This window comes from Cladophialophora psammophila, assembly GCF_000585535.1.
Source record: "Cladophialophora psammophila CBS 110553 chromosome Unknown aczJe-supercont1.5, whole genome shotgun sequence".
Lineage (NCBI taxonomy): Eukaryota > Fungi > Ascomycota > Eurotiomycetes > Chaetothyriales > Herpotrichiellaceae > Cladophialophora > Cladophialophora psammophila.
This window is the reverse complement of record NW_006912926.1, coordinates 510,746-537,690: the sequence shown is the minus strand read 5'-3', so window position 1 is coordinate 537,690 and position 26,945 is coordinate 510,746. Positions and strand designations below refer to the sequence as shown.

Below are 26,945 nucleotides of genomic sequence, written 5' to 3'. Positions count from 1 at the left end.
GATGCGATGCGTCGGATCTTTCTATTCGCATCCTTGAAGCGCCAGGACAAGTCAGGACAGGGACAGGATAGGCGCATGTTAGACTTGGAAGGGCCGGGCACAATGAAAGCCAGAAAAGGGGCGCAAGAGGGTTGCCATGTGGTACGTACTACGTACTGTCGATTTGCCAGAGAGGGAGCCAGATCAAGTCCCTCTTAGTACGGAGGCAATCGCTCATTGTACTCTGTAAGTCCGTACTACCTATTCGCAAGGTGCTCAAGGTGTGCTCTGTCAGGCTAGTGCGCAGTTCAATCCTGCTCAGGCTAGAGCCGCCTTCGCTCACGCCCTTCCCAGGATAAAATTGTATCTGGCACATAGGCTTCTCGTTCGCGAGTAATAGAGATACCTACAGTAAGAGCTCTTCTTCGTCTCGCGACCTGGCTAAGCTACTGTGGACTCCGTATGGATGATCGAATGGGAGTTTCACCCATCGACGACCATATCGTTCCTGTGGACCCCGCCTCCGCCTGCATCTCCGTGCATGTCGTGATTGCCTCGTGAGGTTGGCCCGTCGACCATGTCGGCCATATCCATTGTCATTTGCATGTCCATGTCCATGTCATCGTCGCGGCCTTCCAAGCCTTGCTTGTCCGTGGTAGTAAAGAAGTCGTAATCTCCCTCGTCGTCGCCCTCGAGCATCCAAATCCTCAGATCGCGATCCTTCCCACCACTCACGAGCAAGCCCTTCCCATCCTTCGTCCGTCCAAAGTCCATCCCCAAAACCACATCGCGGTGTCCCTTGCCCCGCCAGAGGAGCTCTTTGCTTGTGACATCCCACGCCACGACATCCCCATCTTCACTCCCACTTGCCACGAATGCCTCCAATCTCCTCTGTCCGCTCCCACTTTTGTAAGAATAAGTCCCAACTGCTCCGCTGAGATTGTAATCTTGGTTCACGTGGCCTTGATACGTCTTGACACATCTCCCTTCAATGTAATTCCACAACCTGACACAGTTATCTAACGTCCACGCAAGCACGAATTTCCCGTTCGGCGAGAATCTGACACTCGTAACGGCCTTGCGATCCTCATCGACAAGCGTTTTGAGACACTGCCCTGTCCCGGCATCCCATATGCGAATCAATCCGTCGCCGGCGCAGGAACAGACCATAGTACCATCTTTTAAGAAGTCCACGCCACCGACGGGGTCAGAGTGCGCGGGAAGGCTGCGCATCACACGGCCAGAGCGTACGTCCCATAGGAAGACTGCTTCGTCGAAGGAGCCAGAAACAAGCATGTTGCCTTTAGGAGAGAAAGCGAGGGAATAGACGTAGTTGCTGTGACCTATTAAAGGCGAGGGCGCGATTGGGAAATCCGATGAAAGGGGAGACCAGAGGAGGATAGACTTGTCGTCGCCGGCTGAGGCAAGGGTATAGGATGGCCCAACTGGCGACCAAGCTATTGCGTTGACGCCTGCCAGATGCGCACGTAGAGTGCGGATGTGCTTAAATGGTGTTTCGGATATTGGGTTTGGGGGGACGGAGTAGATGTGTATCGCATTGTCGGCGGACGCGGTTGCCAGGAGAGTCATGTCGGGGGAGAATCTGATGGAGGTGATTCCTCGAGCGTGGGCACGCGGGATCGTAACCAGAGGGGTGAAGGTGAGAGACTTGGGCTTTTCGGCTGGGCGAGGGATGGGCGATGCCGACGGAAGTCTGGAGCGAGAGTGTGAACGTGGGTGATCGAGCGAGGAGTCATATGTTCTGGATCTCGACCTTGACCTCGACCTTGACCTCCGCCGTGACTGTGACCGTGATCTTGAACGGGGCTGGTGCTCTCGCCCAGATTCGTACGCTGAACTTGGGGTTCGGGACCCGCTCAAACTCCTCCTGGAACGCGACCGACTGCGACTTCTTGGCCGCCGTAAGTTGGGTGTGTCATCGCGACTGACGTCTCCGCTCCTGGAACTCGAGTATCCTCTCCCTCTCCTCGCGTCTCGGCCAGAACGGGCGGAATCTGAATGGCGCAGGGTCTGAAGGTGCGATCTTGGTTCGGCCGTGGAATTTCTGGATGAGAATGAGTCTTCGCTTGACGTCCGGCGCCGTTTCGAGGGAAGGGCATGGTCTAAATCCATGACTTGGTCACGATTTACCAGTTGGAACGCAGTGGAGAGAGAGAGTGTGTGTGTAGTTGTCCACCGTTCTCAATGCAGGAGATAAATTAAGTTGACAAGGGGGGCAAACGTCACAAACTCATTATCGACTGCAAACATGCCAAGCCTTCCTTGGTCCTGTGCCCAATGTGCGGGGGCACTATTTACTCGTTCGGTGGGGAGACCCGGGGAGACTTGACTTACTGCCCCTTTGGTATATCAAGTGTTGGTCGTCGAAGGCAGGCGTACACGCCCATTCCCAGGATCAAGATTGCCAACAATCGCCCTGCTTCTGATGCTTCTACCTGCGCCTATCCTTATTTATGTCGCTGTCGATAATTTTAACCAAACGCCCAATGGTAGACCACTCAGAGTGTGACGGTGCTCCGATGGTAGTACAGCTTACGGGATGTAGGCAATATGAACAGGCATTTTGGTCGATTTCACAAACCCTAGCCAACGCCTTAGAAGAACACCTAAATAAGAGCCTGGGAACTTTACGTGTTTGGTCTCAAAATGAAAGTAAGAGTTAAGTATCAAAGGTAAGATAGACCACTTCCAGTCATGGCTTGCTGGGAGGCCATGAACAAGTCATATTTGATTTCCCAGAAATGGACCCCAGTCTCCGTAGAATGGCGCCTTCTTCTCTCGTTGCACTGCTGTCTCAATCTCTCTGTCCCATCAGAACCCAAAATACCACGGTAAGAATCATCATTGCCGCAGACACGACAAACCCAATCCAGCCCACTGCAAGGCAGTACGCAGCCACCGACAGACTCAAAAACACAAAGGCCAGACACTCCAACAACATAAGCCACATTCCTCCCAGGCCCAGAACAACAATCCCAAAGACTACAGACCTCTCGCCAGCCGTGCGATTCCCCGCCCCGCCCCTCCAGGACTTATACCCCCTTTCAAAGGCATCTCTCACATGTCGTCTGTGGAAGGCCAAAGCCATGCTGGTGACTGTTGCCATTGCCAGAGATAACATGAAAAACAACCATGCAAGAGCGATAAAGACCTGGATTTCGCCAAAGTACCGCCGCGGCCCACCGAAGATGCCGACGGCGGTGGTGAAGGTGATGAGCGAGCCGAATGTAGAGAGAAGAAAGGTACAGGGGAGGAGTGTGTCGAGGAAGTGGAGGGCCGGAGGGTCGGTGGGATCAGTGGCCATCTCGAAGCGTTGCATTTGGCGGGTCTTTCCAAGTCTTTTGCGAATTGGTTGAAGTCGAAGATTGTTGGATAGAAAAGAGTGATGGTGATGAGAAGACGCGAAGACGCGGGCGATGGCTAGGGCAGATTCCTCTACATTGAGGTCCGAACAAGCTCCTTCGGAAAGTTACTCGGAGCGTACTGTATGCAGGGTCGGTGCGCCGATCGGGATCGAGGAAGAAGGGAAGAGGCTCTCGTCGTTTCCAATAGCTACGAAAGATCCGGTGTGTAGAGCGAATCCCGCGGAATCTCAATGCGTCGTGGATGGCAGGTTCCGTCGCAAAAGCTTACCCCCCTTCCCAGTCCAAGCGATTATGCACCGGGCACCTTGTAAACGAGTATCGCAGGGTATACTGTGCGGCAGCCAACGAGGCTGAGGTGCGAAGAAAAGCAAAAGGGACAAAGGCAGAGAAAAATGGAAAGGAGAGCTATCGCAAGCTACACTAGCTTTTTTGAAAGAGTTTTTAAGGGCACAGGAAATGGTCGAAGCGGGTAGATAGACAGACAGACAGATGCAAACGGGGGCAAGTTATCGAGAATCTAAACATCCGCGAGGAGGGCGTGAACCTCATGACTTATGATGACGCTTCAGGGGATCCAAAACCCCCCTGTCCCTGGGCAACTTGGATTCAATCAAATCAAAAACCGAAACCCCATAACACTGGGGAGGTGGGAAGGTGAATGTAGTGGGTGGACGCATTTAGCCTGCCCCTTCAGGTTGAATAGGCAGGTAATGGAAATCGGGCGTGTGGGGGGGGGACGAGGGCAGGGGCAATGGTGGCAATGCAAGGCAAGGCAAAAGGCAAAGGCACCTGCGACAAGTTCCCAGTGCGACCAAGTCAGTCGGTCCTTGTTTCAAGAAGCGTTGTCTGGGCCCAAAACCTGTTTTCACGACGATGATCGGCCTTGCGTCCGGGGACTCGTCACCTGATGCCCTCTGCCGGGGAGGCGGAGTTTCGAGATATCAAATCAAGATTCAAAAGGAGTCCAACGGGCACCCGAGTTCAAGAGGAGCCTAGAAGCGAACTAAAGGGCCACGCCTGGAAGGGGCTCGGAGAACTCATGGCGTCTCTCCTTAGTAGGCGCAGGTCTGTGGATGTGTCTCCGCCTTTGAAAGGTCTTGATATATATAAATATAATATATATGTACCTAGGCAGAGACAGGTAGACAAGGCTGAGGTGGATACCGAGGACGGAGGGCGAAGATCCTACTCTATGTACCTCGTCTTACAGAGAACGAACCACGAGGACGAAGTACTTCCGTACATAGCAAGAGCTGGGAATCAGTGGCTGTAATAGGTATGATTGGCTATCCTGGGCAAAGTGGAATAGTATCTTTTATGTTTGTTACTGCGTAGGTACTATCCAAGACAAGTAGTCATCATGGTTGTTATTCTGTGGGTCCTGTAGGTACATGGATGCCACTAATGTCCCTAATTTCTACTCTATACTCCGTATAAGTAAGCACAAGGTTGATACGTAGGGCAGATGAACACCCCCTCCAGACATTGAGTGTACTGATACGAGCATTAACTCCCAAAACATGGAACGGTATAGTGCAATCTTGTGAATTATTGTTCAGCAGCAGCAGCAACAACAACAACAATAAAACTCATCAGCCGCTCATTAATAGTACACAACTTATGTGCGTGCTATATCCTCAAAAGCATCATGGTCAAGGCGGAGCAATTCCAGGTCCAAGGCCTTTGCCCTTCGCCCAGAGAAATGATCAAAAAGCAGGAAAAAGAAAGCCACCAAACTCACTTTTACCCAGAGGGCAACAGAATTCTCCCAAACTTGGGCCAGCAAGAATCAATAAATCGGTCTTCCCTCGTCCCACCGCCTGATGCCCACATTTGAATCGTTTTCCACTTTCACCACCCCATTACCACGGCTGCTCCCTTCTGCAGTCCTTGCATCAGCAATCATCCCGCTTGACCTTCGTCCCTCCAGTCCCGGCGCCAAATCCAGAGGCCCAATCCACTCCCAGACACGACTCCACTCGCCCGTCTTCCCTCCTTCCCGGGTCGAAGCCCTGACATTAGAATTCCCCTCCACAATCTTCCTCACGTTCTGCCAGACACGCTCCCGCTCTGAAGCACTGAACACGTTTCTCAGCACATCATCTCTCAATTGGCCGGCGCTGATAAACGGTTCCGAGGCCCGTCCATCCCGATTTAGAGCCGCTTGCGTCGCTAATCTGTCCAGCGTGGTAGCTACTAACCCTGGAATTTGTCCGGTGGCTCGCTGATACGATATAATCCTGTGACGACCGTAGACTAAAGCCGACGCAATCAAAATCAAAGTTGCAATAGGGATTCGATTCTCTGTAAACGCTCGGAGAAGGGATCGTCGGACGGCGCAGGCGAAAGGCAGTCTGGCGAGGGAGGAAGACGAGAGGAGAGTTCTACCGGATCTGCAATTGTTGGAAGACGGGAGCTTCAGTCAGTCAGTGATTCGCAAACAAAGAAAGGGGGGCGATAATGGGCGAGAGAGAAGAGATGAGACTAAGCCCTACCGATCCTGAGTGACCTCGACTTCATCTCGCGCCTTGATATCTCCAAGCGCACCGCGCCATAGCTCTTCGAACTCCTGCTCCGTCATTCCCTTCCTTCTCAACTTCGACACTGTTTGCTTGAGGTCCTCTTCCGCAACCTCCAACTTCGGCGCTGTGGACTTTGCCACCGTCTCAATAGCCTCAGTCTCTCTTGGAACCGGACTTGACGAGCTGGTGATATCTCCTCCACACTCATAGGCGGCTCGCCTTTCTCGAAGCTCCTCGATGGCTCGGTCTGCCACTGCCTTAATTCGCCTCTGTTTCTCGCTGTCTGGTTCACACGTTGGTGGCAGCGGTATCAAGCCACCCAAGCTTAAGGGATGAGGTTTGAGCACAAAATCGCTCTCACATTCTACCTCCATGTTCGGGTAGCACACGGCATGTTGCGGACAGGGCTCACACTTTGGCTGGAAGTTCTCATGTACCCAAGCAGGGATGTGCGGATTAGAGGCCAATGACCAGTTGGGCTCTCCCACCCCACAATACCCAATGTTGATCTTCTCTCGCCGGTACCATGCCCCTAGAGCGGCGAGCACGGTCGTGATAATGGCTAAAGGAGCATTTTTCACTACCACATTCGGTTCTTTCTTCTTTTTCCGTCTTACAAGAGTTGAGGTCCGACTCGGCATTAGTTGTCCGTTCCTCTCTTCTTCCGCAAGTTCACGTGCAGCATCGGGTGTGAACTCTTCTGTAACAGCGACCCCCTCTTCGGTTTCGGCAGAGCTTATTCGAGAAACCGGGAATAAGACCTTGGAGCGCGACGGAGTAAACTCTTCTGATTTGATGCGGGGCGAAATTGTCTGCCCGCGTTTTGTGGTGCTGGTTGATGTCAAGGATTTTCGTGTCCGAGACGTCGAGGACTTCCGGTGATGTGAAATCGACGGCGGACTGGATCCGGACTGGAATGGATTGTCGTCGGAGAAGGGACTCGCTTCTGCTGGCTCGTGCGATTTTCTCTTCGATTTGCCATCTGGCGCTTCGATCTTGACTGAAGGTTCTAGGACAGGTTCAGAGGGTGCGCTCTTTCGCGGTCTGCGGATGGTAGTTTTCTCCACTTCTGGTTCAGTGTCAGACGCGCGGGGCGTTCTGGTTGTGCTTCTTCTGCTGGGGGTTTTTGTTCGCTTAGAAGTCGAAGGAGCTGGGGTGGCAGCGTTGCCGGCATTGAGGTCCGACTTGCTTTTCCTGCTTCGCGGCGTTTTCGGAGGGGGTGGAGGTGGCATCAATTGTCTGTCATCATCTTGGTCGCCGTCAATTGTTTCTGCTTGACTGCTGGGAACATCCGTTATGCCTTTGCTTGTGCGCCGAACTCTAGCTTGCGCACGTAGCAGCTTCTCCCTCTGTGGTAGGATCTCGTTCTCTAAGATCTCTAGCAGTCGACCCTTCTTTGCTGAAGATGGATAGTGGACATTTTGCGCGACAAGGATCGAGCGGATGCGAGGGATAGTAAGGCTGTTCAGGTCGAAACCCGATTGAAGATAGTATAGGTCGTCCTCCTCGGCCATGGTTATGACCCAGGCCACTGGTTAGCGGATGATCGAGGCCAATGCGACCAGCACCGAATGTCACAGAAAGGTAGTTCTAGGCGAAGGCTAGGTCAGGCGCAACTTGGAAACGGGGGTACGAAGAGAGCTTTTCGAAGAAAAGAGAACAGCGGGGGGGTTTTTTTTTTTTCTTGAACTGGGCAATGTAGAACTGTCAGGTTCAAGATGTAAACAATGGCGCAGTGGGGTGGAAGGCATCTATGTCGAAATGGGTCCACTACCTCGTGGCGGAAATTCAATCAAACGTGCTTCCCGGCCTTCGTCATGTGACTCCATGTGACCGTCATCCGTGGCAAGCCTGGAAGCAATACGAAAGAGCACCGAGAGTACAAGTAACAGGAATTACCAAACAGGCTTGCCATCGTTTTGATCAAAGCAAAAACCTGTTTATTCCTCAAGTGAGTCTCGGTCTCTGTACAGTAGCATCATCCTCCAGACTCTTGTCTTCTGCCCATGATAAAAAGAAAGTTGAGTTCCTCAGCTAACATGATAGGTCGTGATCCATATTCATACAGTGGGCTCCCATAGCCGATGCATAATTCCATAAGACATATTCAACATGTCTTGCAATACTCCGTATATGTCATGATATCCTACACTTCACCCCAAGCTCCACCGCTCGCTAGGATGCTGCCACTTCCGACGCTTCCACCGATGTCCCAGTAATTTCGACTGGAACCGCTTCTCACTAGGGATGCTTTCCTGCTGCTCCGTACGCTTTCGCTGGCGCAGCTGCTTGTAGGTCTTCGAATGCTCGTCCTGGATTCACGTCGCAATCGCACAGGAGATCGTTGAGCCCGAGCAACGAGAGGATGGTGCTGGCGTATGATCGCCGTCCGAGTAGCCGCGTCTTCAAGAGGCTGTCTTGAGGCCTGAGGTGATTGTGTAGACGACCTGCTCACGAACCTGTCTCTAAGGTAACGGAACACCATCTTGAGATCAAGTTCTCTCTCCCAGTACTCTCGCTCCCGCTGAAGGCTCATAGATGAATCAAGTGGTGACGTGGTAGAGACCGGGTCCTCCTCGAAACCCCAATTCTCGGCATGGGCCGGGTCACGTACGGTGGGTGGAAAGTTAGGTGTCATGCCGGATGAGATGGCGTTCTTCACTGAGCTGTCGGCGGGCGGTAGCGATATTTGCGATTTTGGTCGAGTTGCGGAGACTGGCATGCCAGCATAATCAGGACTGCGGGAGTAAGCGGTGAAAGCCCCTGGGTGTGGTGACAGTTGATGCACCAAGACACCCAGTTCGCGGGCAATGCGTTGGAGAAGCTTGTCCCTCCACGTTGAGTCTACTAAGGCACGCCCTTCGGATGCCTGCTCAGGTATCGGAGGCAGAACATGGCTGGAGGACGGCCTGCTCTCATAAGCCTCCTCTGGGAGACTCTCTCCAAATATCACCGACAGGAGAGGTTCATCAATGCCGATAACATCACGGATAAACTTTCTTGTAATGCGGCGCCAGAACGGCTCTGACTCCTCTGGCTCTGCAGTGGGCCTGGGTAGATAATCACTCTGCTTCGGTGTTGTTCCGAGCACATCCTCGTTGATAGAGGCTAGTGTCTCTTGATAAGTGGACTGGCGAGATCCCCTCCTGAGCCGTCGGCGAGTCTCCCGTTCCACCTCATCCATCAATGCTTGACTTTGCTCCATCCGCCACTTCTCTATCCGCATTCTCTTTTCTTCGCTCGCCTGCGCTTCAATCTCGTCTATCGTATCGAGTCTCCTCTGCACGCTGGAAGGTCGCCGGTGATGTCCGTCGTACTTGCGTTTAGGATTATACGCTTCATGCTGCCATAGCTGTTCGAGGACGGGAGGGCTCGAAGCGGGGAAGGTTCCCAGGCCGTCGTGGGTCGGTAACACCGCTCCCTGAGTCTGATTGGAGATGGTCGGATACAGGGGTGGTTCTCTGAATGCGTGCAATCCATCGTCAAGGCTGTCGAGTTCGCCATCTTCCGTGACCTCTTCATCAAAAACAGAGGACTCAAGTCTGCCCGACCGCCCAGCAGTGTTAAGTGATATATCGCTCGCTCTTGAGACCCCTGCAGTCTGACTGGTTTGGGTACGGGTGATGGTTGACTCTGCCGTGCTCGGGGAGAATAGCACCCATTCTTGGGAATCTTCTACTGTCGTACGTCGTAGTTGAGTTTGGGACGAAGATTCTTGAGATTGATTCGCATTGATGACAATGGGCCGCGGCGCTGCGGACTGTTGGAAGGCCATGTTTCCCAACCCGCGGACGTACGGGTGGGCCGTGCTACAGCGAGCACGAGAAGTGGCCGCTCTATGGAAAGATCGAGCTTAGGATGGTAATTGCACGGGAGAATTGAGTCAATTGACAAAGGATGGTGCTTGTCTTTGTGTCGTCGATATTCTTTGTCGCTGCAATGGCGTGTTTCTGGGCTCGTCGGAATCAAAGGTGGAGGTCCAGCTCCGATCAAGGAGATGCGCGAATGAGTTGTATGCTCCTTTCCGGCAATTCAATTTCACGAGGCCGACGATATGGTAGAAATCCGAATTGAAGAAAGATTACTGCCAGTATGGACAGTGTTAAACGGAGTATGGGATGAAAGGAACAAAGGGGGAAGGGTTTGTTGGGCAGAGGAATGGGCAAGCAGGTTGTACGAGTCCTTACAACCTTGCCGGTTTGGTTAAGTGACACGTCGAGACGAGTAATCGACAGATAGAGCAGCCAGCGCTGGAAAAAGATGGTCTAGGAGCAGTGGCACCCATCACCAGAGTGGTGGTGAGCAGTGAATGGTGAGTGGTGAGCAGTGTGGCCCAACTGTCGGAGAAGCCAGCCGCAGTGTGACAGCATGACCACAGCTGCGGATGCAGGTGTGAGTGCATGACGAGATGCAAGATTTCCCTGGGGGCCACCGGGAGGCCCTCATCGTTATCATAGGGCACCCATAGGGCCTTGCAGTGAGGATAAGCCCTGGCCAACCCTGGACAACCCTGGCCAACGTTCTGCTCCCGGCCTAGTCTCCCTTGCCTCTCCATCCTTTTGGCGGATGAGATACGGTTATGAACCCAAAGATCTCCTATCTGCCGTCTACTTGTAAACATGCCACTCTGACCCTGTGTCCTTGTCTTTCCTCGTACGGCAACCAAGCCAAGTTAGTTACGGACTCAGGCGGCTTTTCTGACTAACAGCCTCCCAAAAACCCCGCGACCCTGTTGGAAATCCTGACCTTCCGCCCTTGTGAAATATCACTGCAGGGTATAATGGCAACCTCGCCCTGAAGTGAATTGGCTCCTCCTGATGAGGCAATTCCGGGCGAAAGATTAAAAATTACCATTTTATTCTTCCTAAATCCTCCGCCTTCAGGCACGCAATCTGACATTCGGATTGTGGCATACCGCGTGGTGAACTGGAGGCAACGCGAGTTCGGTCACGGGCGCTGGCCAGGATAATACGAGTTTGGCCCGGGCTGAGCATCAGGTTCTTGCATTGCCACTCGTTCATTGTCGTCACTACATGTACTGGAAGGGAGCGCCAGGAGGTGATGTTACACCTTAGCTCAGTGCTGCTCAAGTTGGTGTCGGGGGTAGGGGTTTCTGTCAATCCCCATTACAGGTACTTTCGTCACTTTCAAAAATATAGATACACGCAAAGGCGTCTACGAAAAACAGGTTTGTCTCCTTGAGTCACTGTCCATCATTTTGCGTCTATCATGATCAGAAGTATCTCAAAGAACCCCCTGTAGTCCGACGGAACACATTTGCCGGGTGTAAGGCGCATTTTTCATTCCCGAGAGTATCGTTCTGAGACGATAATGTTTGGCTCAATAATCGATACCCTCGTTCCGTGGAGCGAAAACCACTCCGATATTCCACTTGTGACCTCTGGATTTGCACCTCGCTCGCTTCACCCCCCCAGAGTCGTAACATGAAATCTATGCCTCGGCGGCAATCTCGCTACCACCCTCGTAAGCACCAGGGAATCGCTTCATGTTCTGCTCAATATTGCCCTTGTTCCGCAAAAACTGGACATATGCACCATCAATCAAGACACGTCCCTCCTGCTTCAGCTTGACATACTCCTCACGCCTCAACGGTGTGAAACCCCAGTTCTTGCTGACAATGATCTTTTGGCGACCGGGGAATTTGTACATGGAGCGTCGTAGAGCCTCGATAGCGGTAGCGCGGTGGGCGTCTCGAGTTCGGACGGACAGGAGAATTTGGCCAATGTTGACACGAGCGACGGTGCCGTTGGGCTTGCCCCAGGCCCCTCTCATCCCAGTCTGAAGTCTATCGGCACCGGCGCAGGACAACATTTTGTTGATGCGCACGACATGGTAGGGGTGGGCCCGGACACGGAGATGGAAACCTTCTTTGCCTGCGATCTTGACAAGATACCTGAAGGCTTTGTTAGCAAGTCTTCACATTTGCTTGCAACATAGTTGTAGACATACTTGTTGGCGCAGATACGGGCGGCTTCGAGGGCTTCGGAACTCAGTTGTTCGTACTCATTGGAAACCATGTGCACGCAGAGAGGGAACTCGTCGACATTGGCACGCTTTCGTCCCAGGTCGAAGATACGGATCTTGGGGTCAGGTACACCACGGTTGAATCGAGACTTGGGATAGGGCTGCGAGGAATTAGTACATTGATCGCACATTGTCGCAAAATCGTCTACTAACCTTGTTCTTGCAGTATCTGTAGCATCTGGCAGGTCTTCTGGCCATCTTGAAGGTTGTACAGAGAGACTAGCACTTCTTGCGAACGATTTGATCGAGGGGAAGAAGTTGAAGAGTCGACGACGAACTTTGTAGACTTTCCCACTCAACTTGATTTCAAATCGAGTGCCAAGACAATCCGCCACCAGAAACGAGGCAAGGCACATTCTTGCCCTAATTCCCGATCTGGCAGCCACTAAGTCCGCGACCAAGTCTGACAGAATAACTTACGCTACGAATTGGGCATCTATCGTGTCATACGAGATATTGATAGTTTCAGTTGGCTGGCTACGAAACAATGAGCAACACTGATGAACACCGGTAGTAGGGTCGAGTATTTGATTCTTTGTACTGCTCCTTCTCAATTATGGAGCAGCGGGGCCTCTCTCTATCTGTTGCTGGTATCTTGACCATGCCAGATCCATGGCTGTGTGCACATTTTCAGAGATGGCTTCATCTCATCGTCTTGCCATCTGCGCCTTTGACGGCCAGGGTATCATGACATTGAACACATGCGATTTCTCAATATGCACTTGTGTAAGATGTTGGCGCTCACGAAGCAGCGCCGAGGATGTCAGAGTCACCAGCATCAAGGACGGCCATGGTCGAGCAACGGTACAGTTTTCCGCACGCAGTGCCCAGTTCAATCTACAATGGATGAAAAGTAAAAATTAGCCGGTGTTCCCTCCAAAGCTCGTTGGAGCTTCTTCTCAGGGTCTTCTGCATGAACCTGCACTCACATTGTTTCCAGCAAAGTGGTGTACATTTGTCTTTGAGAGCATGGAGTAGTACTCAAGTTCGCTTTTGCGCAGAGGAGGAGTGTTGCCTGCGATGATGACCAGCTTGGCCTTGCCAGATCGAAGGCACTTGAGGGTTGACTTGTAGCCCAGAGTAACTACATTGAGGTGTTAGATATGTACGAATGGGCGTTGGGCTCTGGAGTGTAGGCTCACCTTTGCCGGACTTCATCACAAGCGCCAGGCGCGAGTTGATGCTGTCGGTCGTCTTCTTCGCCTTCTTTGGTGCCATCGTTGCGCTCTACTAGATCGAACAGTAGAATTGATTGAATACTGCGCTCCGGCGACTTGGTAGAGTTGGTGGTGGGAAACGAGATTTAATCTGACAGGATGCCAAAAATGCACCGCTGTGGGAAAACATTCTTGGCAGCAGTGCACACGTGACTTGGGTTTGACGAAAAGGGCGTGTTGGGCGATCATTGCCCCTGGGCAGCCGCCACCGGGGCTGGTGAGGCTGGGTTTTAACAAAGCGGACCCCTGGAACTTTCCTGCCATGGGCCATGGGCAGCCTAGTGACCTGCACGGGCGCCGCATGCGGCAATGCAAGCAAGGGCTGCTTTAGGCTCCGCTGTTGCTCCTGCTGTTACCATCCGGAGATTTCAATTGAATGGCATGTGCATACGTGTTTGGGTCCCTGTTGAATATGTCCATTCGCAATGTATGTCATTCATGAAATGGCTGGGTGCATCATCTGCTCATCCCAACCTCATCCTTCTTTTGGTTCTGAGACATCACCCATCATATCTATTCCAGCTGAACATCGTCGTCACTCATTACTGAGGCGCAGACTCGCTTCCTGGCCAATACCTGCGTCCTCCTCAATCGTCAGCCAATATCGCCTGCACACCCTCGCCTACCTATTTATGTGACAGTCGAAAACTGCCTCCAAATCATCCATTCAGTGACCCGCGTTCTGCCGCATTGCCAACAGCATCTCAACGCACCTCGACTACTCGGCCATAACTCTGCGCAGCAGTAATCATCATGGCTACTCCTAACTCTAGGGCATCGCTTTCCAATCCCTCCAACACTCCTCCGTCTCGTCGCAACGCAAACGACAATAGTCCCAACAGGCCGAGTGTCGGAAGTTCAGTACCCGCAAGTACAGGAACAGGCCTTGCTCGCACCCCGTCTCTCCGGCAGACCCGACCCTTAAGGAAAGCAACAAACCGAATGAGCACTTCTTTTGCTGCTGCTGTCGACAACGACCAAGAGGACGAAGAGGCCAAGTCGGCCAACGTGCAACTGATAAAGGATCTGCAAGAGCAAGTCCAGCGAGCGGAGCAGGCATCGGAACGATACAAAAAACAATTGGAAGTCATGCAGCAACGATTGGACGAGGCCTCGCAAGCGCAGATGGCCTCAGAGGAACGCGACTTACAAAAGCAAACCGAAGTGGACCGTTTGAGAGCAGAAATTAGAGATCTAAATAGACAATGCCGAGAGCTGGAAATCGAACGAGAGGAACACCAACAACTCTTCCTTCAGGAACGAGAACGGCAGATGAATAAGGAGGCGGAGCAACAGGCCACCATTAACAGACTGAATGAAGCCTTGCGCTTGCAGGGTACTGAGAGATTGAATGCTAGTCGAAGTGCAGGCGTGGCCGAAGTTCAAGTTGCGGATGCGAAGGCCGATGGAGAAAGCATTCGACCGGAACATCTTGCTTCGAATTTCGCCAACAGTCTGCAACAGAAAGATGAGACAATCAATACTCTCCGTTTGGAGCTGGCCGAAGCACATCTGAAATTGACGCAACAAGAACACGTGGGAGATGGACGTCTCCTGGAGTTAGACCAAGCGATTTCGGAAATGAAAATGCAAAATGCCAAACTGAAGGAGGAGAACGAAAGCTTCCAGATGCTGCTGAGCGAGAAGACGCTAAAAGGCAACTTCATGCATCATGAGCATGCCGACGAAGAGCCCGGTTCGATGAGTACGCTTGCGGAGGAGCTTGAATCCACCGAAGAGGAGGAGAGTGTCGAAGGGCAGAGTGAGATGTACAGGAAGCTAGAAGCGGAGAACAAGTCAATGAGAGATCAAAACAAAGCTCTCACGTTATATATTGACAAGATCATCGGGAGGCTGCTGTCGCATGAAGGATTTGAACATATTATCCAAGACAAAGAGGATGTGTCTCCGCCTCCCACAAGGTCGTACACAGAAAAGGCGTTGCCTGCAATACCAGACCAGCAGGGAGCCGCTGCGTCCACCGTGGCAGGGGTGGCCACCGGCTTGCTGCAACGAGCCAGATCTGTTGTTTCACGGCCAGGGGCCAAAGCACGGCCAATGTCTTACGCACAACCTGCAACGGCAACACCCACAGCGAACGAAAACCCAGATACGGCCCCAAGCATACCGCTGAACCGGGGACATCGCAGGGCGAGATCTGATCAGGCACAATCTGACATGGCCGCTGCCGCAGTGGTTCAGCAAATGAATCGTGGATCTCCCATGAGGACGGTGTCTGGAGGACCAATGAGCCCGGGCATTCGGCCACTCAGCCCGCAACTGTCACAAGGGCGTGGATCATATTTTGGGGGCCCTCCTACCTCCACAACCACACATACGCCATCTGGCTCCGGCACCCGTGGGGGTAGCTCTGCGAACAGCGTAACTAGCGATTCGCACAGCGAGGAACAGAGGTCGACCACCGATGGCGGTTCGATGACAGCACAAATGAGTGGAGAACGGCAGGCTCAAGGGAGTATTCCGGGGGCTGTGATGAAACAGAACCAGTTGAGGCCACTGCGGTTGGTACAAGAGCAAACGGCGTCGGAAGAAGAGATGCAGAAACGGGCGAATAGAAATTCTATGTGGGGATGGTTCAGGGGGAGCACCATCGAGACCCAGGAAGAGTGAAGAACCACCATCGAAGAGCTACATGTCATGCTAGAGGATGGGTGTGGGAGCGAATAGACCATAGAGCAGGCATGAGGATTTGGGAATCGAGCTGGCAGTTCTCTGCGCAGCAGAGGAGGATACCAGGAGGAACTGTAAGAAGTTGTGGTCTGACAGAATAATTCTGGCAGTCGAGCCGTGTCTTGCGTGTCCAAGTACTTGTAGAAAGACGGTTACCAAGGAAGTTGGTGACTGTCAGACGGTGGCGATTTCTCAGTCAAGCGGCTTCGCCAAATCCGGAAGCCGGCCCGTATCACGAGCGTCGGCGAAGGCCCAACAATGTTCCGATTTTCCGATCTTGTGTATATCGAATCGGGTCATTTCATGCCTGCGCGAATTCTGTCCTTCGTCTGCTCACGACTGCGCATCCGGCCACCCAATTCGATGAACTTTTCCTTGCCTCTTTGTCGTCCCTGGTGTTTGGAGACTCCACTTCAACTCATTCCCGTCCTCTGCGGGCCGTCTGACGGCGATGCCAGTGTAAGTTACGAAAGGCACGACATCGCCATTGGAGGAATGAGCGGGGTGGGTGAAGTTGGGACAGCAAGCACAAGTCCTTGAGTCACGGTTCCTTTCCATTTCAATTCACTCTTCCTCTGCTAACGCCCGCACATAGATTTTCCATTTCCTTTTCTTGTACTTCCTAGGATCCTCCGTTCTCTCTATTTCTTCGAGTTTGTTTCTGTTGACCTAGTCTGCGCCTCAAGGTGGCCCTGTAACCACTGTCGTTCAAATCGTCACCCCAGACGCCTGTGCCCCTCTATCCACTAAGACAACCATCCGGTACACATCGACAACTCAGCAGGATGTCGGTCCAGCCTAAGATTCACCTCGTCCGCCACGCTCAGGGCTTCCACAACCTGGGCTCTGAGTTCCACTCGCTGCCCGACCCGCGCCTCACGCCCCTGGGTGAATCCCAATGCGCCACACTTCAAGGACTGCACTGGTCCCCAGAGCGCCAACAGTCACTCTCACTGATCACCGCCTCGCCCTTGTCGAGGACACTCCACACCGCTTTGCTCACGTTCATGCCCGCACTGACGTCGAGCCCTAAGTGCAAGCCTACCATCCTCGCGATTCCTGATGCGCAAGAAACATCCGACTATCCCTGTGACACAGGCTCCGATGTCGATGTCCTACGAGATTTCTGCACCGAGCGGAACTGGCCGGTCGACCTCTCCCTCGTTACAAAATCATGGAACATCAAAACATTAGACAACCGCTACTCTCCTGCAAGTGAGGCCATCAAAACCCGCGCCAGGGATTGCCGTCGTCTCCTCCGCCAGAAAGCCCGTGAACTGGCAGAGAGTGGAGACAACAACGTTGAGATTGTCCTGGTCACCCATGGCGGATACCTTCACTACCTCACAGATGACTGGGAAGACGCAGCCAAGCTGTCCGGTACTGGATGGGAGAATACGGAATACCGCACGTACCACTTTGAACACGCCTTCTCCAACGACTCGGACGAGGAAGCATTCCTAATAGAAACAATGGAAAGCCGTAATCGGAGAGGCCTAGAACACTCGATGTTAGGCCACGACAAGCAACAGGAGCTGTTTCAGAAAATGATGCAAGGATGGGAGGACCAAGGACTGCAGAATCCAAGTAAATTGTCCAATACCGCTGTCGACGACGAGATCATCGAAGAGCAGGAGAGTTACGGCCAAGCCCCGGCGGATGCTGAGAGGCATGTCACGATGGCGGCGGAGGAGATCCAGCCCCAGCCGGCCAGCGTGCAAGTGGTGGCTTAAGAATTTATTGTAACCCACCTAGTGAGCGAAAACAGGAGTTAGGTTGCTGCGCTCACTGCACAGAGCGACTGGAGCTGGATTTCGGCGGATGCACTTCGCAGAGAGTAAGGGAGAAAAATACTGCCCGATTTTTTTTTTTTTTTTGACATCAATCGTTCTCTCTTCCTCCCTCCACTCGCCCCCTTTCACTGGGGCAACACGCTCGGGTCATGGTGTAAGGAGAATATTGCACAGAATGGGACATGGGAGAGACGGCGGCCGAATTTGGTCTGGAAGCAAGGCGAGTGAGCGGGACTGATTCGTTAGAACCGGGCATAAAATATAAACATACATGGATAGAACAGAGACTCGGGAGAATAGACTCAGCCCAGAACAGAAGTACGTGGAAGAAGGTTTAGTGCTGGCCCTTTTCCAATTCAGATGGAGAGAAGCGACTTTTAGTAAACATAAATATGCAGATGAACATTCAAATCATCTATCTCTTTGCGTGTTTGTTTCGAAAGGTTCCATTTTTCGTTCCTTTCTTCACTCTCATCAGGCTCGGTTGCTGTTGTTCACTCGGTTCAGCCCAGCCCAGCTCAGACATAGTTCTTCCTAGCACAGAAAACCCCAAGGTCTTCCTTCTCCGGCCTCTTGCCGTAGCGTAGAAAAGTTAGACGTACATTACAAGAGGATTGATCAGGAGAGGGGGTACATCACAACGTCCCAAAGCCGACGCAGTTCTCGATCGCCTTGGTCAGTTTTTCTTCCATGACCGCCCGGCTCGAGTACTGCGGCAACAACAACCGGCCGTAGCACGTACTACTGCTGGGCAGCCTGTTATCCTCCTCGCCGTTCTTCTGCACGATAAACGTCAAGCTCCGCATGCCATTGACCGGCACGCGGTCACTCGCCGTGACAAATTCCAGGAGTTGTCGATGTTGGTGAGTGCTCATGCTGCGCACAACGTGCCAGAAATCAACAATCGTGGGTGATTCCGACGTGTACTCGTCGTAGGTAGTTGTCATTTGGAGCTCGTCGATGTCGATGTCGGGATATCCTTCGATCAGGGCTTTCAGGGACTCCGGGTTGAAAATTGACAGAGCGGTGCGGTCGAGGCAGGTATAGAACCCTCTGGCGAAAGCTTCATATTGTGGCTCGATCGATTTATGCGTGAGCCACAGGATGTAATCTTTGACGTATTGTTCACGGTTGGCGTTGGTGACTAATGCGGCTTCTGGTCCAGAATTCTCGAGCATGTCACTATCGATGCTCAAGGGGGTGGATATGCCTTTGATTTCGATGGAAGAGGTCCTGCTCAAGATCGAACCGTTTGGTATATTAGGACTCAAGTTGGGCGATGGTTGAGGTGGCGGTGTCAGTGTTGGTTCCAGCGGCAACTCGAAAGAGGTCGATTTGGACTTCTCTTTGCCTTTCTTGCTCGTCCGCGGCTTTGTCGGGGGCCAAGGGTCGTGACGGCCAACCTTCTGCATGTCCACCGTGACGGTACTCCCACAGAGCTCGTAGCTGAATTCATAGGTCCTAGCAATTACCTCCCCGACATCCCCTTCGGACCAATCCAGGAGGCTTTTTAAGCCTTTCGTCAACTCAGGCCAGCCATCAGCGATATGCTCGAGTTTCTTCACCTTGAGCCCCAAAAGCTTTCGGTAGAATGCCAATGGCATGGTGATAGGCAGGGTGATCCCATTATAGATAGCCATTGACATCAAGATACCCAAGGCTTCAAACCTGTAGAGTGGTTCAAAGGAACCTGGCTGGAACCAAGTCATCCTCGTCGTGTCGTCAACGGTGAACATGGAATACTCAGGCCTGAGCGCCTCTCCGAAAACGACTCTGAAGAACTCCTGTTGGACTCCCCCATGGTCGAGACCATCTTCGCCCTCATCTTTACCGAGGCGTACACGCAAAGGACACATCAACTCTCTGCGCTGACGTCGCCATATTTGATCAATCGCATCGTTCAAAACATCTTGTCTGCGGATTGTAAGTACAAAGTACCTGGCCATGTGAGGTCGCAGGCGAGCCAGAACTTCCTTCGCGCCATAGATCGGGATGGCAGGTGCCCACATATATTGTCTGATGTCATTGTACACAATTGTGGCGTCCTCATGCGACTTCTTCATGATCGCAATATTTATTGCTCTAAAGTACTGGACCAGAACCTCAGGTGGGAAGAGAAAAGAGAAAGATAGAAGATGCATTTGTCGAGAGTCTGGGCGGAAGGACAACCATTCTGATGGCATGGACATGTCGTCGAAAATGTCGGCGATGAATGGCATATGAAACCACTCTGCATCCAGATTCAACTGGTGTCGCGCACGGTACAACCCGGCCAAAAGTTCCAGGGCACCGCCCACGGGACCTGCACGCTGAATAATTGGAGAACGATCCCAATCTTTCAGTAGGACTGTCCTCCCGAGCTCGATAGCAGCGGTGCCGATCCAACTAGAATTCTTGTCGAATCGGTCCCATCCCGGGAGGTAGTCTCGGTCAAATCGATCAATGAGTGACTCGACGATGGTCGTCCTATTAGACTTTGACATGCCCGAGCTCTTCAGGGTAGCCGCCCACTTGGTAACGGTTAATCGATGGCTGACGATATTCATTAGAGCTGTGAGCAACCGATGGACAGTCCAATCTTCGCAGATGTCGATGACATCGATGATTTCGCGTATGCCAGTCAGATCTCGTCCTTTGAAGACAACCCAAAATGAATGGGCAAGACCACAGTTTCTCTCCCTAGCAAGCCGGACAAAGTGCTGCTTCCCCGAGAAAAGCATAGCATCTGGGGGATGGAAGATTGTGGTCGCTAATGACAACAATGCCATAAGACATAGTTCGGTTATTTGTGCATCTTTCAGTGGAATGAGTGGCGTATCAATCTCTTCAAGTATATCGAGCCCCGAAGAATCGGGGGATCGAGAATTGCGCGAGCTGTTGACGTCCGAAGATTGACGCCTCTTGATCAAAGCTAGATCGCTGCTTCCACTGCCTGATCGACTGTGCTTTCCTGATCGTCTGCTCTGTAGCCACGGCGGTAAGTAGTATGCGTTCTGTAGCGCATTTAATATGCTGGTTAAGACCAGATCGCGCTGCTCAAATTTCTGGATGTAGGCAAAGCTGAACAAGAGAGCTTGCATATCATCCCTTGTGTTTGTTGATATGATTGGCCATGGACTTATAGAATCGCTTTCTGGGCTGGTAATAGGTCCGTTCCCTGCATTCATATCGTTCTGCTTCGATTGTTTCCTCGAACCTGTCCAATAACTGTCTTGAAGATCCTTGACTGTATTCACCAGACGCTCGGGGTCACTGAGGCAATAGGCCAAGCTTTGTTTCATGAAGGGAACAAACTTCCACTGATAGCCTTCCTCATCGCGGGGCACAGATCTCAGCCAGGGTAGCGTGACCCAGGTAAGTGTTCGAAGGCTGTATGCCGGTTGGTGAGGTGGCTTTTTTGACGCGCAGTGTTGCTCAGGAGTCTCTCGTCCAGAGAGGGGCTCAGTATTTTCTGCAGGTGGCAGGGATCCTTCCGTGGGCGTCTTGATAGAGGCTTGTTTCTGATTGACAGGCAGACCGGCTGGTCTGGACACACCTGTCGTGGGGCAATCATATATCGCTGGTAACCAGTTAAGAAGTCGCAGCGGAACCAGGTCAAATAATGTCTGAGTGAAAGAAGCGAGATCCTTCTGTTTTGCAGGGGCTGCGGAGGCTTGTTCTAAGTCATGGTTCGCAAGGTGTTCACCGTGTGGTACTTTCTCCATGCTCCCTCGAGGAACGGTTCGATTCAAGACATCAGCCAATTCATCCTCCATAGAAGTGTCCATTTCTCGTAGACGTCTACCCGCCCGGACCACACCATCTTGACTTATTCTTCGCGGTGCATTGTCCGTCAACGGCATAGCCTTGGGAGAATCCTTCGTGCGCTGCGCCAGCCCTGACGGCTTTGGCAAATGGCCGTTTTCTTGACGCAGGTGACCAACCTTCTCGTAACTATTCCTCCTTTTCTTTCCGAGCGCCGGATCCTCATACCACGGCACAACGGGCTCATTCTGGCAGAGTCCACAAAACGGATCCTTGCCACTTCGATTGTATTCATCCACCAACTGGCATGCGAGCGTTCTCGCGCTCAGCTCAGTATATTTTCTCAACGGTCCCGTGCTGTTTCTCTTTCGGTAGCTCAGACAGGTAGGGGTGGTGCAGTTGACATTTCTGCATCCGTACTGGATCTGGTTCGTATAGCGCCTGATCAAAAGGCGAAGTCGCCGGTCGCGCTGAGCGTGAACGTTGGAGTAGAGTAGTTTTGGGTCTGAAATCTGGATTATGTCGTCGAGGACATGGTCGGGTACATGAAAACCAAGGTCACTGGCCTTTACGCGGGGTTGTTTGTCGGTCCCTTCGTGACTTGAGTCGTCCAGAGTGGCAGCTTTGGAGCCATGCTTCGTAAAATGCATGACAGACAAGACCGGAAAATAACCAATGTTGGAATAAGAGGAGAGGCAACTGCGGTATAGGCAGGAGATTATCCAACAGAGGGAGGAAGGGCGAGTTGTGTTCGGAAAAAAAAAAAAGGGTATTGCGCAAAAGATGGCGATTGCGGAGAGATGATCCCTTGCGTCCCAAGGCAGATGCTCAGCCTCGTGACGTTGGGAGTCACAATTATCAAGCAGGCAGAGGCCACATAGAAGAATTTAATTTGTGCAATTCTCTTGCTCATTGTACATTATATTACACCGTTCAAGTACACCCTAGACATCGTTTCCACAATTCTCTACCGCCTTCGCGATATTCGAGAAGGCGTCTTGCCGTCCAGCAACAATCACCTTGGCACCAAAAGCATATGCCAGCTCAGAAGCCCTCGGGTTGTTCGAATGTCAAGTCATTTCGAAACGTGAGAATTGTTTCCCTGTGTCCATTTATGTCCATTCGCCCGCTGTGCCATTGCAAAAGTCTTTTCAACATTAACCAACGAAGTTGGAAATCTTGATGGAGAGTAGAGAATCTCGGCAAGAACCGTCGTATTGCGCCAACCGCGGTAGGACGAGTAGGGCAATTCAAAGATCTCGTTAAATAAAATGCGGTATTGTGGCCATTTCCAGTCATGCAGCCATGCGTCCCGATTCTGACGGTGGTGCTGGTGGAGGAAGCTGTATATATTAGCACCAGCCGAGTGACTTCCGAGAATCGCTGGTCAACTTACATCAAGCCTCGTGTTCTCTGCCATTAATCGCTGGATACCGATACCAACACCCTCGATGACAGCAAGGAAGATGGCACACATTATGGCACCGTTTCGAGCCGCCTTGTAACCTCCTCTTATCGCGAGTGAACCTCCCGTCAGGAATCCGGCGATGATGGAGTTGTATGGATCCTCCTTCTTCCGAATGCCCTTGACTGCACAATCGAATGTGCTGAACATACCGCCCCATACTCCGAAATTTCCTCCAGTAACGGGCGCTCGAGCTTTGATGGCTGTGATCATGCCTATCCGTCGTTCGCCGTAGGGTGAGTTCCTAAAACCTTTGATTCCGTGCCATAAGGTACCTGCGGCCTGTCAAAGATGAGTGTCAAAGCAAAGGGCCACCCATTCTTACCTCCCAGAGCACCCATACAAAACGCTCCGCCAAAATCGGACAGGGCAACCCAAGGACAGGGATCTCGGGAGTGATCCATGGTGGAATGTTGAGAGTTCGGAGCACTTAGGTGACCTTGTTCAATTGAAACTATATCTCCACTTTCAGGCAACGCAGACGATGACAGCGGAGTCGATGATGGCTAGAGATTTCGAGTGCGTTGCGAGCCACGATTCAACAGGGCGACCGGCTACAGTGCAGGGTGGCTTGAAACGACAGTGAATAAGAGTGAAGGGTAGTGCGACACTTCGAAAGGCACCGCAAGCAGCCAGATACCAAACGGTAAAGGCACCAGGAGACTCTTGGAGTTTTATGGACAGAAGGGTTGACAAGTTCGCGATAAATCGTGGAATTGAGGCCAAAAGATCTCCGAGCCGGCAAAATTTCGCCGCAAGAACACGTGATTTGTTGTCATGTGATCTCAATATCGATATTATTGTCGTGGTTGGAGGTGCTCTAGTCAGCAATACTCCAGAGTATTTTCAACGTCCTTGAATGTCCAAATCAATCAGATATAGTACGTGTTTCGCTTCTGCAAGCACGGTATCTAGCATTTCCATAACCATCATCGCTTCATAACCTCATATATCCAGTCCTAAATCATTGCCGCGACACCGGTGTAAAAGAGATGCCTGTATTCCTAAGTTCATCGTCTGGAAGAGATATCTGTGTCCCTGCTGAGGAACATTCTCCTCAGCGTACTAGGTTTCTTGGTCTTGACAAGTGCCTTTTCTCTCTTCTCCGATCTGCTGCTGCCTTTGCTTCTCCGCGATTTCGATGAGTTCTCGCTCCCCACCACCGTGCGGTCAGGGTCATCTTCGACTCTCCGGTGGTGTCTCTTTTTCTTCGATTCCTTTCTCGGCTCCTTCGGTCTTTCCCGGCTCTGCTCCCGGGGAAGAGGCAGGTGACCCATACTTCTCGCAGCCAACGGAGTGATGAATTCACCTTCGACGCTTGTAGCAACACTCGCCGTCTCGGTATCCGGGATACCACGTCTCCAGTGTTCAATCCGGTCAAGTTCATTGACGTCCAGCATCTCATCCATTGCGTCTTCCTCTTTGTCACTGACCCGGGCTCGGATCTTCTTGATGATCTTGTAGCCTCCGAACATCACAACAGTGATCCCAACACCCACACCCACAGCAATAAGAAACTCGGGAGCTGCGAGCATGGCGAAAACCGAGGGAGCACCGGCTTTGAATGCTGCAAGCGCACCAGGTGCCATCTTGCCCGCCAAGTTGCTAATCTCCGCCAACGTCAAGGCAACAGCTGCCATGGAGTCCGGATTTGTCTGCAGATGTGTGATAGTGGCCCGGACACTGTGCTGTGCGCAATTGGCCTCGTCCATCAGCATCTTGCACTTAGTGACCAGGCTGGACATTTCTTGCTTCTGTAACTTTTGCTCCACCTTGGGGTCCAGCATAAGTGACTCCGGATGGAATTCGCCATATGCAAGGTCCATGTCAACGTCGGAAACCGAGTGAGAACGCACAGGTGGAGGTCTATTTGACCGATGAGTATCGAGCGGTAGATCGGTCGTCCTGCGAACAAGTCCGCTGGCTCCATGCGGGGCATGTGTGTATTCTGGGGGTGGGTGATGGTAACCGTAGAGTTCTTGATTGAATTCTGCAAGGCCGACGTGCCTGGGGAAGACTTCTTCTGGCGACCTGGGACCGGTGGCCTCGGAGCCTGCATGAGGAGCCGGCGTGCACACGAATTCTGGTGAGTAGTGGTGTTGGCTCTCTGAAGGTCGGTGTCGACCATTATCAATCTCGGTTCTGTGACTGTGGTGTCTGTGCGACCTTCGGGACGCATTTGACCTGGTATCTTCTGCTATTGTCACGTTCTTCATTGCTTTCCTCAGTTCTTTTTCTTCTCTCGCCCTTCGTTCTGCTGCTATCTCGGCCTTCCGCTCCAAGTAAGCCATCTTGGCTTCCTTGAAGACATTTTTCAGTTGTTTGGTTGTACTGACAACCTTGTTCGACTTGTCAATGATTGCAATCGTCTGTGTGACTGCAGCCATGCCTGTTTCTTGGCTGGCTTTAGCTCGTTCAATATGTATCAAGAGGTAGGAGAAATCGATGCAAACGTGCACGGAGTGCTGGGGGAGTATCTTGCTCAAGAAGGGGCCGCGGTGAGGGTTAGTCCAATCGCTCGTCGGGGACTGAGGATGGAAATAGCATGGCTGGGGAGAGCAAAGTCGGTCAGCAAGCACTGGGCCACTGGCAGAAACAACAAGAGTCACAAAGACGATGGCGCGAAGCCTTGTATCTGGCTCAAAGAAATGTCAAAGAAGTCGGGCGGCAAAGTGAGGGCCATTGTCACCAATTAAAAGAGCATTGTCGCAGGTCGAGATGCGTGGTCCTGGCTGATTTGGCCGACGCTTGTAATCACCCTCACTTCCAAACAGCTTGCACAGCCTCACAAGCCACATATGAAGCCACAAGTGTGGCGTCCTGCCCATTGTGGCGGAGTGCAGGTGGATGGTTATCGACCCAGCTGAACCCGAAACACCCTCACTCTTTTCTTTTGCCGCTTCATTTTCGCTCTGGACGCTGTGCAAGGAGGAGTGTAGGCCACGTGCAATTCCATCCCACTCTCCGACCTTTCGTAAATCTCTTCCATGCGAAGATTGACAAGCGGTTGAGGAGCGAGTACCCTGTACTCAGTCCCTAGGTCGTCGTCTCAGGCCTCATCCCCAGCTAGCAACTTCTCCACGGCCGCGACTTTGTCCTCCATAGTCTGTGCTTTATCTGTGCGAGACCCTACGCGGATATCACTCTGGATGCGTACTATGCCCTTCCGATGAAGCAGTGTGTGTGCCTGGCCGATCAATCGCATGACATCGTCCCAGGATCCCTCTGTTGGAGAACTATCAGCAAGGGAATTTGCTTAGGGGCGTTGTTGTATTGGAACATGAAAGCACCGTAGCTGACGACAGCGATGATGATGAATCGCTGAGTTGAAGTCACCCAAGTAGCACCCCGATACACAGCATAATGCCGTTGTATGAGACTCGCGTTCGGGAATTAAAGAAGCGATGCATTTCTCACTCACCAACAGTAGTTCCCGCCGAGTGCATACTATATTTCAATCCGCTGCGTTTCATGAGGCGCTGGACCTCAGCAATTTCCGCCGACACTGAAGCCGTGGGTGTGCCGAGCGGGATAAGGCAAAAGTCTGCCGTACATTTAGGTGGTGTCTCGAGGTTGACCTTCTCTGAAGACATTTTGTAGAACCTACTAGCCACTCGGTGCTAGGTATTATGACATGGGTATATTTCGGCTCAGGATGCTCGGTAGGGGAAGAAAGAGATTTGATTTGATTTTACGAGGGATTCATAGTCAATCTATGTACCTCCGCGGTTCACGAACTAAAAATACACAAATATTCACATTACAAGTCCGTACTCCGTACTGTGCCTTCAAGGTTTCTTGGCCCTTTATTATCTACAACGTATCTTCCACTACTTCTTATTATTATTCACACTCAGCCCTTGACACTATTTACCTACTGACTTTCAATGAATATGGAAATATGGGGCTTTTGAGCGCTATGACAGCGTCCTCCGTACAGATGATGGTACATCGACCGTGTGCCCCGGACGAGATCAAAATGGACCTTGTTTCTCGTGAATGAAGACATGTATCTCAATCTCGGAATGTACCAGAATGTTTTTTTACACTCCAATGCGAACACCACATAACCCACACACACATCAGTCTGTGTCGGTGTCGGG

The 26,945-nt window shown here is 52.0% G+C and overlaps 12 protein-coding genes across 12 annotated transcripts; 2 read left to right on the top strand and 10 right to left on the bottom strand.

The window, feature by feature from the left end:
* Positions 1-462: 462 nt before the first annotated feature.
* On the bottom strand, positions 463-2,112 carry A1O5_03843 (uncharacterized protein; the record flags this gene model as incomplete). The annotated part of the gene is made up of 1 exon (XM_007744453.1): positions 463-2,112. One exon carries the CDS (start codon positions 2,110-2,112, stop codon positions 463-465), a length of 1,650 nt encoding a protein of 549 aa, XP_007742643.1.
* Positions 2,113-2,794: 682 nt separating this feature from the next.
* A1O5_03842 (uncharacterized protein) lies at positions 2,795-3,304 on the bottom strand (the record flags this gene model as incomplete). Its single annotated transcript, XM_007744452.1, has 1 exon — positions 2,795-3,304. One exon carries the CDS (start codon positions 3,302-3,304, stop codon positions 2,795-2,797), a length of 510 nt encoding a protein of 169 aa, XP_007742642.1.
* Positions 3,305-5,154: 1,850 nt separating this feature from the next.
* A1O5_03841 (uncharacterized protein) lies at positions 5,155-7,401 on the bottom strand (the record flags this gene model as incomplete). The annotated part of the gene is made up of 2 exons (XM_007744451.1): positions 5,155-5,758; positions 5,861-7,401. The coding sequence occupies 2 exons, from the start codon at positions 7,399-7,401 to the stop codon at positions 5,155-5,157; spliced, it is 2,145 nt and encodes a 714-aa protein (XP_007742641.1).
* Positions 7,402-8,033: 632 nt separating this feature from the next.
* A1O5_03840 (uncharacterized protein) lies at positions 8,034-9,662 on the bottom strand (the record flags this gene model as incomplete). The annotated part of the gene is made up of 1 exon (XM_007744450.1): positions 8,034-9,662. The coding sequence occupies one exon, from the start codon at positions 9,660-9,662 to the stop codon at positions 8,034-8,036; it is 1,629 nt and encodes a 542-aa protein (XP_007742640.1).
* A 1,676-nt stretch (positions 9,663-11,338) lies between these two features.
* Positions 11,339-12,130, bottom strand: A1O5_03839 (60S ribosomal protein L10-A; the record flags this gene model as incomplete). The annotated part of the gene is made up of 3 exons (XM_007744449.1): positions 11,339-11,801; positions 11,858-12,033; positions 12,086-12,130. 3 exons carry the CDS (start codon positions 12,128-12,130, stop codon positions 11,339-11,341), a joined length of 684 nt encoding a protein of 227 aa, XP_007742639.1.
* Positions 12,131-12,673: 543 nt separating this feature from the next.
* A1O5_03838 (60S ribosomal protein L30) lies at positions 12,674-13,150 on the bottom strand (the record flags this gene model as incomplete). The annotated part of the gene is made up of 3 exons (XM_007744448.1): positions 12,674-12,769; positions 12,862-13,016; positions 13,075-13,150. 3 exons carry the CDS (start codon positions 13,148-13,150, stop codon positions 12,674-12,676), a joined length of 327 nt encoding a protein of 108 aa, XP_007742638.1.
* A 752-nt stretch (positions 13,151-13,902) lies between these two features.
* A1O5_03837 (uncharacterized protein) lies at positions 13,903-15,780 on the top strand (the record flags this gene model as incomplete). Its single annotated transcript, XM_007744447.1, has 1 exon — positions 13,903-15,780. One exon carries the CDS (start codon positions 13,903-13,905, stop codon positions 15,778-15,780), a length of 1,878 nt encoding a protein of 625 aa, XP_007742637.1.
* Positions 15,781-16,625: 845 nt separating this feature from the next.
* A1O5_03836 (uncharacterized protein) lies at positions 16,626-17,573 on the top strand (the record flags this gene model as incomplete). The annotated part of the gene is made up of 1 exon (XM_007744446.1): positions 16,626-17,573. One exon carries the CDS (start codon positions 16,626-16,628, stop codon positions 17,571-17,573), a length of 948 nt encoding a protein of 315 aa, XP_007742636.1.
* Positions 17,574-18,268: 695 nt separating this feature from the next.
* A1O5_03835 (uncharacterized protein) lies at positions 18,269-22,027 on the bottom strand (the record flags this gene model as incomplete). Its single annotated transcript, XM_007744445.1, has 1 exon — positions 18,269-22,027. One exon carries the CDS (start codon positions 22,025-22,027, stop codon positions 18,269-18,271), a length of 3,759 nt encoding a protein of 1,252 aa, XP_007742635.1.
* Positions 22,028-22,672: 645 nt separating this feature from the next.
* A1O5_03834 (mitochondrial import inner membrane translocase subunit tim-17) lies at positions 22,673-23,246 on the bottom strand (the record flags this gene model as incomplete). Its single annotated transcript, XM_007744444.1, has 3 exons — positions 22,673-22,720; positions 22,774-23,117; positions 23,168-23,246. 3 exons carry the CDS (start codon positions 23,244-23,246, stop codon positions 22,673-22,675), a joined length of 471 nt encoding a protein of 156 aa, XP_007742634.1.
* Positions 23,247-23,852: 606 nt separating this feature from the next.
* Positions 23,853-25,229, bottom strand: A1O5_03833 (uncharacterized protein; the record flags this gene model as incomplete). The annotated part of the gene is made up of 1 exon (XM_007744443.1): positions 23,853-25,229. The coding sequence occupies one exon, from the start codon at positions 25,227-25,229 to the stop codon at positions 23,853-23,855; it is 1,377 nt and encodes a 458-aa protein (XP_007742633.1).
* A 662-nt stretch (positions 25,230-25,891) lies between these two features.
* On the bottom strand, positions 25,892-26,435 carry A1O5_03832 (uncharacterized protein; the record flags this gene model as incomplete). Its single annotated transcript, XM_007744442.1, has 2 exons — positions 25,892-26,067; positions 26,264-26,435. 2 exons carry the CDS (start codon positions 26,433-26,435, stop codon positions 25,892-25,894), a joined length of 348 nt encoding a protein of 115 aa, XP_007742632.1.
* Between the last annotated feature and the right edge of the window lie 510 nt (positions 26,436-26,945).